A 14,896-nucleotide genomic window follows, 5' to 3' on the forward strand; every position below is an offset into this window, starting at 1 on the left:
TCGATCCTGGGTTCTCCAGGATCATGCCCTGGGCCGAAGGCGGTGCTAAACCGCTGAGCCACCCAGGCTGCCTAGGCTTTTAAAAGATAAAATAGGGGAATTCAATCTTTGAGCAGGGAGGATTGTAAAAAGGCACACATTTATAAACTGGACATTAAAATTAAAGACCTATTCATCAGAAGATACCATTAATAGAATAAAAAGACAAACTCTAAAATAGGAGATGGCAATTGCAAAACAGCTTGTTTTCAGAAAGGGAAAAAACAATCTAATTAAAAACTTTCAGGGTACTCCACTGCCTCACAAGGAGGATATATCTAAATGGCCATCAAATAAGTGAGTGGCAAGCTTATCAGTTATCTAGGAAGTAGAAGTTAAAACCACATGGGACACTCAGCACATTCGCCTCGGAATGCCTAGAGTGAGTGGGAAGCACGCAGACCACCACCACTGGGGAGAGCAAGTTGGTATCATCTCTTTGGGAGGTATTTTGGTTCACAAATCCAAGTATCTCAAGTTCTACTCTGAGTTACGTACCCAGGAGGAATGCTTGCCCATATACATATATGTACCAAGAGGGTAAAAATGGTGCTACAACATTCTTTAGGGGAACCCCAAGCTGAAAATGACCCAAATATCCATCAGCGGTAGGACGGTGAGGTTGTAGTATAGACACAGAATTGTTCCTCAAGGCACACGGGACACAAAATTCAAAGTGAACAGTTCCTGTTAAGGAACTTCCAAGAGACGACAGGTTTGACAAGAAGAATCCTGAGCGGGAAACATCATGCGGCACAGGTAGTCTACACCCGTGCAGTAAACGACAACAAAACACTGGAGGTTTGGATTGGCTCTAAGTCCAGCAGTTTAGGCGCCCTTGTGAAATTCTGTAGACAGCCACTTTTAATAAGAAGATTAAAACCCACGTTAGAGAAGCCATCCATTGCTATCGACAATTCATACATTTCAGTGACTAACGACTCAAACTGTTTGGCAGCAGGAGTAGCAAGTACATTTAGCCAGTGGTAGCCACGCAATTAGGGAAAAGCCACTTGGCAACAAAGCAACACGTGTTTCTAAAAGGGAACCGCAAATTAAACTGAGTAGTTTCCCCCATGGCAATGGGGAACTGAGTTCTCCGCACCCTAACACGTTTCTGCATGTAATTTATGTAATTCTACACATTTTTAAAAAAGTAATCTCCATGCCCAACATGGGGCTCAAACTCACAACCTCAAGACCAAAGAGTCACATACATTCTCTACCGACTAAGCCAGCCGGGCGCCCTGCAGCCAACTCTACACAAAGCGGGCAGTAAATCACACAGGTTTCAATTTGGGGGTAAAATTGCTTATGGGAACGAAGTTTTAACATTATTGTGTTTCCACCCAGTGTTTACTTTTTAATGTATTCAATTCCCCTTCCCTTTAATAATGGATTAGGTTTAATAACATATCAAATAAAACAGCAAGTGATTTACAAAGTGACAAGCTCAACTCTGAAGCTTATGCTTTTAAACAAGATTCAACATCTTTTATTTACATATTTTTGACATACATTAATGGTCTCATACAATTAACTAAATCTAGTAACAACAGTGAAGATGGAACATAAAAGACAATTCCAAATTTGAGCTGGGTTGAAATACATTTTCACTAACTGAAAGGTACGATGAACAAGCAGCCATTATGAAGTCATAGACTGTATGTCGATTCACTTAAAATAGAAAGTCAGCCACACAGCTACAGAAACAATGGGAAATTTGCGAATGCAAATATTACATATGCAGGTATAATGCATGCATGGCATCACATTTATTCTTTATTTTTTAAGCCATTTTTTTAAAGTAAACTGGAGTAAGTATCTTAATAATATATGTACATCAAGGCACATTCTTTTCTTGTGCTTTAGGAATGATTTACATGTGATTTGCTTATATCTTCATTTTATACCTTATATTAGCTTCTAATATTTAAAAAGTTTAATCTTAACAATTATAGTTTGAGTGGTAGTTTCCCACAGTTATTTTGAAGATCAGAAAACTGGATAGCTTCTAGGAGTGGGAATTAAAAAAAAAAAAATCAAACAAATAAATATAATTCTCAGGTAACTTTTAAAAATAATTTACTTTCAACAATTTGGTGGAGCATAATCAATTAACTTCTTTAAGTCGTATACTAAAATGAGGGCTGAATTGAAGACTTTTCAATATTTTGAAGTTCCTTGACAATTATAGGGTATTCACAGGACCGCTGTAGAGGTCTATATTGCTATCCTATTTCTAAATTGCAGTTTTTCAACAAAATTGAACAATTAAACATGATACAAAAGCTGCAAACATATGAAATCTAGTTTTAACTTGTTCATTCTTCAGCAAAAGATTTTTTTTTTTCATTCATTGTCCCATGTTATCAAGGAGAAATTTCCCATCAACAGTGTTTAGTAAGTGTCCTTTGCTCATGGTCAATTTACTTGCCTTGAAGAGATAGTATATATAAGGCTTTAATAGGCATTTCATGCATTTTAATGGCATTTAAAAAATCAGCTATTTATTTAAGGGTTCCCCATACAGATTAAGTATACTGTGCAAACTTGATTACAACATGTAACTCATTAAGTGCTTTAAAATAGAATAAATCCCTGACTTATAAGGGGTTAAAATAAATAGTAAGTCAAGAATCACAGATTTGAAGCATTTTAAAAATGTAATATACCTATGCATCCTACTAAAATGCTTTATATTAGAATTTTTTTCAACCTATAAACAGGGCAAATGAAATCACAAACCTCTCTATTTCGAGAATAAAAGAGAAGAAGATCTGACTAGTGCAGCCTTTTAAACTCAAAGTATGTAATAATGTCAAAATGCAAGTGAAACTATATAGATTTTAATTTAGTACAGTCCTTTATAAACATTAATTCATAAAAAGTACACCATGATAAACCAATGCCACCAAGTACACTTGTTTTCAATTTCTTTACAGTAAATGGACTTTCCAACAGAACCCATTAGCCAGACAAACCGTTCAGAAATATTAAAACCTCACCAAACAGCCCAGAACCTTGACATACAAAATCTAGGCAGAGTCACACAGTCCTGTAAACAAGTGTTCTGTGAGTTCAGTATACACGTCACTTCTCTTATCTCCATTACTACCTTCATTCTGCTTCTGAAATATGGGCCACCTCCACTTCAACAGTTTGAATAGCTTCTGCGACTTCCGACAGCTTCTGTCCTTGCTGTTGTGCCAGCACATAATTAACCACTTGCATAATACTTTGGTCAGAAAGTGTAGATACTGATGGACACTCTTCTGTAGCCGCGACAGCTTCGAGCGCTTCCATGGTTTCTCCGGTCACTACCACAGTTTCGAGTTCTTGAGGACCACTGCTTTCCTGTTCCTGCATATCTGCTGTTAAGATGCTAACGGCATGTTCCACTTGAGTTCCTTGGTTATGAAACTGAAGGGTATCTTTTTCCAGCATAATTTTGCAAGGCACATAATCTCTGTGGAACTTAGTCATGTGTTTACGGAGCGTCCGAGCATCTATGTAGGCTTCGCTACATACGGGGCAGACGTAGGGCCGTTCGCCAGTATGTGTTCTGACGTGGCGCTTTAGAGATCGGGCGTCAGCCCAAGCTACTCCACAGGTTAAGCATTCAAATGGCTTAACTCCTATTAAAGGGAGGGGGGCGGAGAGAGAGAGATGCGTGTGGTAAGGTACGAAATACAGTGACGTTCCCTGATATATAATGGTTCTAAGTACAGCCACCCACAGCCCTTTCTATGTGGACCTAGCAATCTTTTATTCAGGACCTTAATGCTGTACCGTGGAATAAACTAGATTGTGCACTCTAATCTCTCCAGACGTGTTTCCAATAAGAGAAGTTACTGAGAGACAATTTTGAGTTTCCAGGCATAGTCTCGATAGCCTTCCCTGCAATCTTATAATCTTACGGTAAGGAAATACCCTGAATAGTACTCTGAATAGTCCAGTTCAGCATAAAAATGTTGACCTAGAATATTAAGCTCACTTAAAAAAAAGGAAACTATCTACATACGCAACCACTAGGTACCCAGGTTCAGTATCACCTCGATCACTTGAATAAATATTACATGATATGAGGTTTAACTCTTATCAAACGAAGGCGAGGTAACAGGCAAGAGGGCTGGTAAAAGGACACCCACTACTGGGTTGGCTTTTTATTCTATTTCAATATATACATAATTTAGATACAGTTACCTTCATGGTTGTTCATGTGTCTCCTATACTCTCTCAGCTGAGTGAATTTCCTTCCACATTGTTCACACACCCGTTCCAGGTTCTGCTTTGCTCTTCCTTTTTTTCCATGGGTAGCTTTCTTTACATGCCTTCTGAACAATGCTTTCTCATAAAATTCTTTGCCACATATATTACACCTATAATAGGGAGGAAAAACCTAAATTATTTTTTCCAAAGCAACAGCATCCAAAAGAATTAATCCAAGTACACATACATCTCAATTAAGTTCAGATCCTGCTCAAATTTTTCTACCTGTAAGGCTCAGTGACAGAATGAGACTTCACATGGGAATACCAATCTTTCTTCCAGCTATAGCACTTATCACAAAATTGGCACTGGAATGGCTTCACACCGAGATGTTTGTTCATGTGTTGACGAAGATCTCTAGCTTCAAAGAAACTTTTTTCACATCTGCAACAATAAAGTTCAAGCACTCAATTAGACCACTTTATTATTCTTTTAAAACAGATTTCCAAGACTTGGGTTGCTAGAACTCTACAAAATGATCCCAACTGAAAACACAAGAATTCGCCTACTATTCCAATCTTGCAATAAGGCTTCAGGGTTTTAACTTCTTTTAGCTCTGAAGTACTGGAAACATTTTTTTAAAGTTTTTATTTAAACTTCAGTTAGTAACATAATTTTAGGTGTATAATATAGTGACTCAACACTTCCATATACTACCCAGTGCTCAACATTAACAAGTGCCCTCCTTAATGCCCATCACCTATTTGATCCATCCCCCAAGCACCTCTCCTCCTGCAACCCTCAGTTCTATAGTTAAGAGTCTGTTTCTTGGTTTGCCTCCCTCTTTTTTCCCTTTGCTTCTTTTTGTTTCTAGTACTACAAACATTTTAGAATGAACCATGCAGAGCTCTCAAAGGCTGTTATATAAGACATTTGTTTTGTTTCTCCCTTATGCCCCCTCTGATCCCCCTTTTTACTCTCTCCCGTTCTCTGTCCATGTGTTTGGAGTAGGCCTCACTGTAGACCATAGGGTGAAGCAACTGCCTCAGGCCTAAGTCAATCAGAGCACAGCATTCCCTTGGCTATAATTACTGATTAGGGATAATCAAAGGACTTAACCAGATCCAATGGATATGGATCTCAGAACCTAGCTAGGAATTACCAGAAAAGCAGCTTGATGATTCGGGAGTGAGGATGTGAAGCTGAAACCATTGCTACTGCCTTGTCCAGAGAGCCTTGGAGACACCAAGTGCTAATGAATGTGAATCTAGTTTACATTAAATCATTCAGACTCCTAGACTTTACCTTTCATTGAAGCCAGTTTAGGTTGGGTTTTCTCTCACTTGCAACTAAAAATCTATTGGTAATAAAATATACTTGTTTTATAATAAGACCAATTAAAGTGACATCAGCAAAAATGGCAGTCAGGAACCCCACAAGCCCATCGCTCCACAAAACTGGCCGAAACTAGGAGAATCAATTTTACCGGAACTCTGAAACTGCTTAGAAGTATACAGCAACCAGGCAAACATAAAAAAATAAATAAATAAATAAAAATAATAATAATTAAATCTTGGTAAGAGACTTTTGTAGCAGTTGAACTTGCCTTGGTCCCATTCCCAGCCTCAGTTCAGAAGCAGCCATGAAGACTGCATTCCCACCAGGGGTTCCTAGTGCCCAAGGGACTTTTCTCAAAGAACTGTGATTGTCTCTTTTAACCGACCTGGTGACTCCCTGAAAGATCCCCTCAAAGAGCCTGCCATTTTGTTCACCCAACGCTATCAGGGCTGAGGACTTGGGGGGGAAAGGAGAAGTCTGTTGAAAACATTTAAAGGCAAATGTATTTGCCTCTGCACTGGGTAAGGAATAACAGTTTGGTTCAAACAATATATAAACCAAGAGCTTGGGAAAAAAGCCTGGGGAATGCAATGGTGATACAATGGGGACTTTGGAAAACTCTCAGATTCCCAGGAACTGAGATCCACACACTTGTCCAGGGCAAAACATAGTTAGAAAAGACCTGAGAAGGCCCTGAGCTCTCATCTCTGGCTGACTCTGCACCAACAGAAGAGAAAACCAAAATAGAGTTGTAAGAGCTTGGCTCAGTGTTGAAGGCATTCTGGAATTAGACAATGGTGATGTCTAATTGCACAATGGATTAAATGTACGAAAAGTCAGTGGATTAGACACTTTAAAATGATGAATTTTATATTGAGCTTTATCTCAATTATAAAAGAGGTCTCGGAATGCCTGGGTGGCTCAGCGGTTGAGCATCTGCCTTCAGCCCAGGGGCCTGATCCTGGAGTCCCAGGACTGAGTCCCACGTTGGGCTCCCTGCAGGGAGCTACTTCTCTCTCTGCATGTGTCCCTGCCTCTCTCTCTCTCTCTTGGTCTCTCATGAATAAATAAATAAATCTTAAAAAAAAAAAAAAAAAAAAGAGGTCTCAAGAGGCTTTGAAAAATAAAAAGAGGGAGAAAAGAAAAAGTCTGAAAAGGGAAAAAACTAGCAGACAGCCCAGCACCTTAGACAAACTGCCTAGCAAAAAATCTCTCGCTTGCATTGGAAACCTTTCTTATAGTCTCCATCTCCAGGTAATACATTTGAAAAATATCTTTAAATTATTTTAAGTGAGTGATGTGGTATGGTGATTTCTAAATAAAACTAAAAAACCATAAATATCAACACCTAGGCAAAAAGAAGAAAAAAAGACTGATCCAAATCAAGAATAAATAACAATTCAATATTATCTTCAAACATTTCCTTGTGTTTTTTAAATTTTTTTTTTAATTTTTATTTATTTATGATAGGCACACAGTGAGAGAGAGAGAGAGAGAGAGGCAGAGACATAGGCAGAGGGAGAAACAGGCTCCATGCACCGGGAGCCTGATGTGGGATTCGATCCCGAGTCTCCAGGATCACGCCCTGGGCCAAAGGCAGGCGCCAAACCGCTGCGCCACCCAGGGATCCCTTCCTTGTGTTTTTTTAGCTTTAAGGTATAACTGACAAAACTGTAAGATATTTAAAATGTACATCATAATGGTTTGATAAACGTATCCACTGTGAAAAGATTCCTCCCATCTAGTTAATTCATGTACCCATCACATTAGATATACGTATATATGTGTTTAAGTTCCACTCCCTTAGCAAATTTCAATTACACAATAGTGCTAGAGACTAAAGTTATCTCAAATATTTTCTTTTGAAAATGACTTTCAAGTAGACCTACTAGGAATACAGAAAATTTAACAGTTTGTTTATGAAATACTTACTGAGTACAATGATAGCCTCGAACTTCAGGCTTTGGCTGGTGTTTCTTTAGGTGCTTGCTGAGTCCAGAGCCCCTGTGAAAAGACTTTCCACAAACTGAGCAGAGGTACTTGGACTCACCTATAAAAGATAAAAAAGATCACAAATCCAACAATCAGGTGCTTTCCAACAGAATACTTTATGTCCTACTTCAGAACTTACTTTACCAAGGGGACACAGAAGCTATCACATTTGGCAGCCACATCTCAGAACAAACCAGGTCAGAATCTCTTATTTCCTCTCAGCTACAGCACTAGCAAAGTTACCACTACCCTAAGAAACGTGACATGCTTGCATAATCCTCAGATTCTAATAGTACAGAGTTGAATACAAGTTCTAGAACCGGTATCTACCCTTGAGTAACAAATTCCACCTAACTGCTATAAGCACTAGAAATTAATTACGTATGGACTGAAAGTTCTAATAAAATTATAAGCCCTATACCATGCTGGCAGTTACATCTGCATATTAATTAACTTTTTAAAAGCATGACTATTTCATTAGGTGCCTGGATCTAAATTATGCACGATTTAATATTCAGTACATTTTTTCCTACAAGAGGGAAACAATGAATATTCTTACACCAATAAGACAGACTTAAAACTAGATTTAAGAACACTTTTTAGCCTTACTTTCATTAATAAAAAACTGCACGCATACAGCCATCAGTATATCAATATATTTTCTAAAGTAATTATAGCATAACCAATAGAACAGTATTTAATGTGGAGCTATATCAATACAAATTTCTCATTACCTGTGTGAATACTCATATGTTCTTGAAGACTCCGTTTGGTAACAAATGACTTAACACATAGTTCACACTGGAACTGCTTTTGTGACTGATGGAGACTCTGGTGTAATTTTAGACCATGCTTATAGATGAAAGTCTTTCCACAGACCTAAGACAGCACAGGTGTTTAAACCAGTAAAATAGAAAAAGAGAAATCAGGGCTGCTGCTGAAGGATGAGGACAGAGAAAGTGTAAGCCATTTTAAAGAAAAAGAATTACAAACAAAATGACAAACTGAAAGTTGAAACAAGTGTCAAGGGTATTAGCTGGTTGATCATCTTCTGACTCAGTACCTAACAAATATTGCTACTTTTCTTACTTCCAGGTGATCACTGGAGCTCAAAGCAGTACAAAAGACCCTCACACTGTCCTTGTCACACTAGTAAACAGTATACCTATATTAAAAGAGACACAGGAGCTTTATCAAGAAAATATACTAATTTCTTGCTACATCAACTAGAACAGTGTTTCTCAAACTCTCTGTGATGAAGAACTAGGGTTTTATTTTTCCTTTCCTCAATCCATTTTTTTGTTAAATATGATAAAAATATCACAATGTCAATTGCCCCGACAGTGTCTCAATGTCTACTCTCAATTTCTGTACATATCTTCCAGGGACCACACATTTTGAGTAGTGCTACACTAGAAGACCAGATGCCCAGTTAATACCTATCTTTAAAATTCATGAATAAAATGATGCTTAGGACTTGGCTTCAAAAGACATGAGGGGATGAGGGAGTAGGACAGTGAGTGACAGTTATGCATAAAACACAGTTGACCATGTGTTGATTAGTTACTGATGCTGGTACATGAAGGTCAACTCTATTCTGTTATAATAAAAAGCTAAAAAAAAAAAAAAAAAAAAAGAAAGAAAGAAAAAAGTGTGTGTGGGGAGAGAATCATTAAAAATCTCATTGGGGAAAAAAATGGGGTCATGCTTATATGCAAGGCTACAGGGGCTACTAAAGAATTTTCAGTTCCAAATAGCCCTGAGCTGGTTAATCACAAGATTCTTTACCTAGAAGTTTTATTTAGGCATTTAGATAGTCTCAGTCCTCAGCTCTAGACAACACACAGCTTAGAAGGATTTTTGCTATGGAGATTTGTTTAAGCCTTGGGTTCCTTTTCAGTCCAGACTGGTCCTGCTGAAGGTTAAAGGGATGAATGGAATAATGAACTGGTTATTCTCACCCAATATATTCATGACCATCCTAATACATTCATTTCAAATCACAACAAATTAAGGAGCAAAATAAAGAACACAATTGGGAATCACCCTTAATCCAAGCAACAAACTGAGAAAGTCCTACAATTCTGTGATATTTTACAGAAGTGAGGGTGACTCCAGAATCAACCAGTCTCATAACTAGTTAAGTTCAAATCTTCTTTATATAATAAAATAAACTTCATGGCTTTACCTGACATGCATGTGGCTTTACACCTGTATGCTTTAACATGTGTATTCGAAGAGAATATAATTTAGGTAACGTCCTTCCACATATGGAACATATAAATTCTCTTTTGGTTCTCCCCTTCTCAGACGATGTTCCTGATGTCTCATTAGATGCAGAATTGGAAGAGGATGAAGTGGGTGCATCTTTTCTGGTATGCCGAATAAGATGTGCTCGCAAGGAGGCACTGTACTGAAACTGTTTTTTACACAACTACAAAAAAAAAGTAAATAAAATTCTAAGTGTAATTCTGTAACAAATGTTAAGTGAAACTTGACTCTTATTTCAGTTTCCCATTTCGTTACAAGCATATAAATCAATAAAATAGCATATAGTATACTATATAAAAGACAATATGCTAGGTATCAAATATAAGAGATGTTAAGACCCAGCCCCTACTCTGGAGAGGTTTATAATCTAACCATAGAGGGAGTAATCGAAGCAATAAAGGCATCAAAATGAGGAAACTAGGTCTGTCTAGAAGGAATACCAGGACACAGAGACAGAAGAACGTTATCATTATATGAGTAGCAGTTGTTAGTTGGAGTAAAACTAGGGGTTAGAGAACGTAGAAAGATAGAACTGTGATGGCCCCTTAAAGTCTTCTTTTGGTCTACTATTTATATATATTTTTTTCAGTCTCTCATGATGCTTATTTTGGTAACTCTAACATGAATGAATAATGGATGGGGAGTCTCTCCCTTCACCCCTTCACTCCCTACACATACACAGACCCATCTCATCACCTTACTTTCTCAATATAGCTATGTCGTCGTTTTGAATAATTTCCGTGTCCACATTTTTTCAATGATGTAGTTATTATTACAGCTGGGCCACATAGTACACTATGATTCTCCCTTTCTCTGTTTTACTTATTTCTCTTTGTATTTACTGCTAATTCATCACCAAACCCTTCCCTCAATTGTCTACTGAGAGCAGATTGAAAGACATCACCTTAAGAAAGAGATCTCTGCAAGCATTCTGTCCTGTTCCAACCTGGACTGGTTGTTTCCTATGCTTGGACTCTGGAGAATTGGCCCCCATGTTTCCCGGTTTCCCAGGTCTTGCTCATTTATTGGAACACCTCTGCCAATAAGCTTCCTGAGAAAGGGAGTTTGGGAGGTAAAACTTTTGAGATCTTGCATGTCTAAAAATGTTCTTATCTACCATCACAAATAACTGGTAGTTTGGCTACAGATTTTAAGGTGGAAATAATTTCCCTTTAGAATTTTAAAGACACTGTGCCTTTGTCTTCTAGTTTCCATTGTTGCTGCTGAAAAGCCTGAAGCCAATCTGACCTTTACCTTTTCTATGAGTCTACCTTTTTTTCCCCCTCTCTATCATTATTTATAAGATTTTTTCTTTGTCCCTTGAAGATTTCATAATTTATCTTGATATACATCTACCTTCATCCATGGTTCTGGGTATTTAATGTGCCTTTTTGTCACAAGGAAACTTAAATTCTGAAATTCTTTCCTTAATGCACCAATGATTTCCTTCTCTCCATGTTCTGTTTGGTGTTATTTGCATATAAGAAATCGTACACCAATTCTCCAGATTTCTTTACTCTCATTTCCTAACTTGTCTTTTGCGTTATTTTCTGAAACCTTTAGTCTATTTACAATTTTTTCTGATATTTTTATATTTGTAGATCCCTCAAAATTGCTTTTTCTTGAAAAATTTATCATGGATCTGATGATTCCTGATACTGACTCATATTTGAGTGTTAAAAAACGGACTGGAATTTCTGTAATAAGTGGGGTGGGTATGTGGGGAGCTGTCAACCACAGGCTTTAGTCAGCACTCTCTCAAGGTCCTTTGTTACTGGGCTTCACATTCCTCATCTGTAAGGAGCCTTTCCTTTTGGGTTGAGGGTGTGGCTGCTAATATTCTGGGACTTGACTAGGTAAAGAGAACTTGAAAGGTCTCCACACTCAATACATAAGGTTTTACTTTTTCCTTGTTTTGGGTATAGTACATTCACCCTCATTGTACACAGTGTTCCCCAGAGCAGTCATGGTTTTTTTCTCTCCCAGAAAGTAGAAGACGGATATTTGGCTGAGGGAGTGGTGGTGATTTAACTGCTTAACAACGGTCTTACAACCAGACTCACTTCTACTTTCAAAGGAGGCTGGCAACACTAATTCCTGAGGCATTTGGTAGTTCTACTATACAATTTGGACAGATTCTTAGCTTTCCCCACTGAAAGCCCAGGAATAAACCCATTTAAATCTGCTAAATTAGTTATTCCCTGTATTTATCAGGGACCAGAAAGTAGTTGCTAAGGTTTCCCCTCCTATTCTCTTTACCCTTCTATGAGCTTTTATTTTTCAATTTTTGCAAGTTTATTTACTTTTAAGTAATCTCTACCTTCAATGTGGGGCTCGAACTCACGACCCCAAGACCATGAGTCACATGCTCTACTGACTGAGACAGCCAGATGCCCCTGAGCTTACATTTTTTTAAATGACAATTTCAGTCTTGTCCTACTAAAATAATATCAGGAAGAAGCAACGATACATCACTGTTTTTTGTGGGATTTTTGGGGTGGAGGGGGTCAAAGACATGACTAATACAAATCAGAAGATGACTCTAACATTGCAATATAAGCGAGACAGAGAACACCGAGAGAATATATAAGTACTAGAATAACAATGAAGCAGTAAACTGGATTCTAGTCATCGTGGAGTTAGACCATCTTCAATTAGCTTCCCAATTACTTACTGGACATTTGTAATCTCTAGCTCTTTCATGTTTCAGTGTGTGCATTATAAGAGCATATCGTCTCTGAAAAACCATTCCACATTCCCCACACTTATGGGATGCTGCTTCTTCAGGATTCTCTTTAGTATCTCTTTTTGGTTGTTTCATCTTCTTCCCTCTTTGAACTAATTTCTGGGCTACCTAATTAAGGGACAGAAAGCACATTCTAAGTAAATATATTCCTTTTAATTTTTAAAGCCATGAATCATGTTGTAATATTTCAAATTGATACTATTTTGTTAATATTGGTATTTAAAACATTAGGTTGCTTTCCTGCACCTACGGCCCTTTCCTCCTCAAATAATTTTCATAATAGATATTAAGTTTATGAATAGAATGCTTTTGACTTAAACTAAAATCACAAAGGTCACCTCTCCATCATACCTGCTGAACTGCTGATTTGGGAATGGCTTTCCGTTTCTGTAGCTTTTTCTCCATTCCTTTGTGCAGTCGGATGTAACCCCCTTCATTAACAGAACGCTGCCGAAGCCTGCTTCTGTAGGTTTCATCATCAGGGCCGAGGTCTGTCTTTGCTGCCAGTGCAACCAGATTTTCCTGGTCTTTCAAAGACTGGCCAAGGTCCTGCATATGCTCTGGAATGTCTTCAGCACAGATATCTTCAGGTGATGTGCCATTTCCCATATCATTGTTTTCTGGAGAGCTACTGATTACATTCTCTTCTGAAGGTTTGGGGTGAGTATCAGAAACTGTGCTGTCTTCCCTGCTACCTAAAGTTTCTAGTTCTGTCTCACTGTCTTTTGTTGCTAAATCCACAGACTCCATTTGAGGATGGGCACCAGTTATACAGCCTGCAGGTGACACAGTGGCTGGAGTCTCTGAAGAAGCCTGGGCTTCAGGGTGTTGTCCTGGCTCTCCATTCTGCTCAGCTTCTGGCAATTCTCCATTCACCAGTAGTACAATTTCACAATCCCCAAGTTCAGTAGATAATGTTGTGGTTCCCTCGCTGCTAGCCGCAGGAGGTGTAGTAACTCCATTCTGCTCTGGTAAGTCCTGGGTAGATGCAACCGTTTGGACTTCACCCTTCTTATATACTGTTAACTGCTTCTCTTCCATTAGTTTATGTACACTTTCACAGATTTCTAAAACTTCCGACATGAAAAGATGACGAGCCAAGATGGCTACATCAGCCATGCTACAGAAGTCAAAACTTAGCACGGAAGTATAGGCAAATTCCAATAAAGGAAGGAAGCTTGCCTTACAAAAACCTACATGGAACAAATAAAGGGGTACAAAAAAGTTAAATAACTACTAAAACACCTTAGAAAAACAACTACATGATTATGACAATTTAAAATAAAATATAAAAACAAACATGACCATTTATTCTGCAATTGAACACTCTGGATTTGTTTTGTGTTCTGGTTGCTTAATAAGCCTTGACTAACTCACTTCTATGAGCCGAGTCTCTCAATACCTAAAATAGAAAATAATATCAGACTTACTACCTCAAAGAGTTGTTGTTAGGCAGTCATTTTCAAACTGTACTCCTTAGAACCCCGGGGGTTCCTCAAATTCCCCTCAAGAAACAGCTGCTGGAGAATGGAGGGTAAAAAAAGAGAGGGAGGCAGGTGAGTAGGCAGGGTTCAACCAACCTGTCCCCTAACCTCACTTCTGTTAAGTATAACTGTATATTTTAATAATAGAAGTCCATATAAAAATATGATTGTGAACAAAGGGCTATACTACTGAAAATCTAAGGACAAGATCTAGCACAGGGGTGTTAGCAAAATTTTTCTGTCAAGAATCAGATAATAATTACTGCAGGCTGTAAGGTGTATTTCAACTACTCAACTCTGCCACTGTAAAGAAAAGAGTGGCCAAAGATCGTATGTACACAAATGAGCATAGCTGTGTTCCAACAGGACTTTATTTAAAAGTGAGGGAAGAGAGGATTGCCTCTTTGGGCTATAGTTTACCTATTCCTGGTCTAAGGAAGGAGATAATTACTATCCCATGAGGTATGACATGCTTATTTTATGTGAGAAAATAAAAGCAGTTTATTTCTAAGTTCACAATACATCGCTTTCAAAAGCCATTAATATTCATTATCCAAAAATCAGAAGATGTAACGGTGCTAAGTCCAACTCCATCTCCACAACCAGTATGATTAAGAAGCTGTACAGCTTTCCAGACCTTCTTTATGCAGTTAAGCAAATAATCTTATTCCCCCTTCTTACAGTAGGTAGCATATTATATACGCTGCCCTGTACCTTGCTTTTCTTATGTCATAATTTATCTTGAAGATCTTCTACCAAAACACAGAGCCAAAGCAACCTTTTAAAAACTCACATTTGTTATATTTTTCAGTTT

The 14,896-nt window shown here is 38.0% G+C and overlaps 1 protein-coding gene across 2 annotated transcripts in view; it reads right to left on the reverse strand.

Annotated features, from left to right (window-relative positions):
- Positions 1-1,508: 1,508 nt before the first annotated feature.
- ZBTB11 (zinc finger and BTB domain containing 11) overlaps positions 1,509-14,896 on the reverse strand; it is a 32,433-nt gene continuing 19,045 nt past the window's right edge. For both annotated transcript variants that reach the window (XM_025989976.2, XM_072722162.1), the window contains exons 4-11: positions 12,950-13,791; positions 12,527-12,706; positions 9,770-10,015; positions 8,316-8,460; positions 7,522-7,639; positions 4,537-4,695; positions 4,246-4,421; positions 1,509-3,677 (exon numbers count right to left, since the gene is read on the reverse strand). In XM_025989976.2, the coding sequence (XP_025845761.2) occupies positions 3,160-3,677; positions 4,246-4,421; positions 4,537-4,695; positions 7,522-7,639; positions 8,316-8,460; positions 9,770-10,015; positions 12,527-12,706; positions 12,950-13,791 (2,384 nt within the window). In that variant the 3' untranslated portion in view covers positions 1,509-3,159. The remainder of the gene's footprint in view (positions 3,678-4,245; positions 4,422-4,536; positions 4,696-7,521; positions 7,640-8,315; positions 8,461-9,769; positions 10,016-12,526; positions 12,707-12,949; positions 13,792-14,896) is intronic.

The sequence above is a fragment of the Vulpes vulpes genome, chromosome 1 (assembly GCF_048418805.1).
Source record: "Vulpes vulpes isolate BD-2025 chromosome 1, VulVul3, whole genome shotgun sequence".
NCBI classification, from domain to species: Eukaryota; Metazoa; Chordata; class Mammalia; order Carnivora; family Canidae; genus Vulpes; species Vulpes vulpes.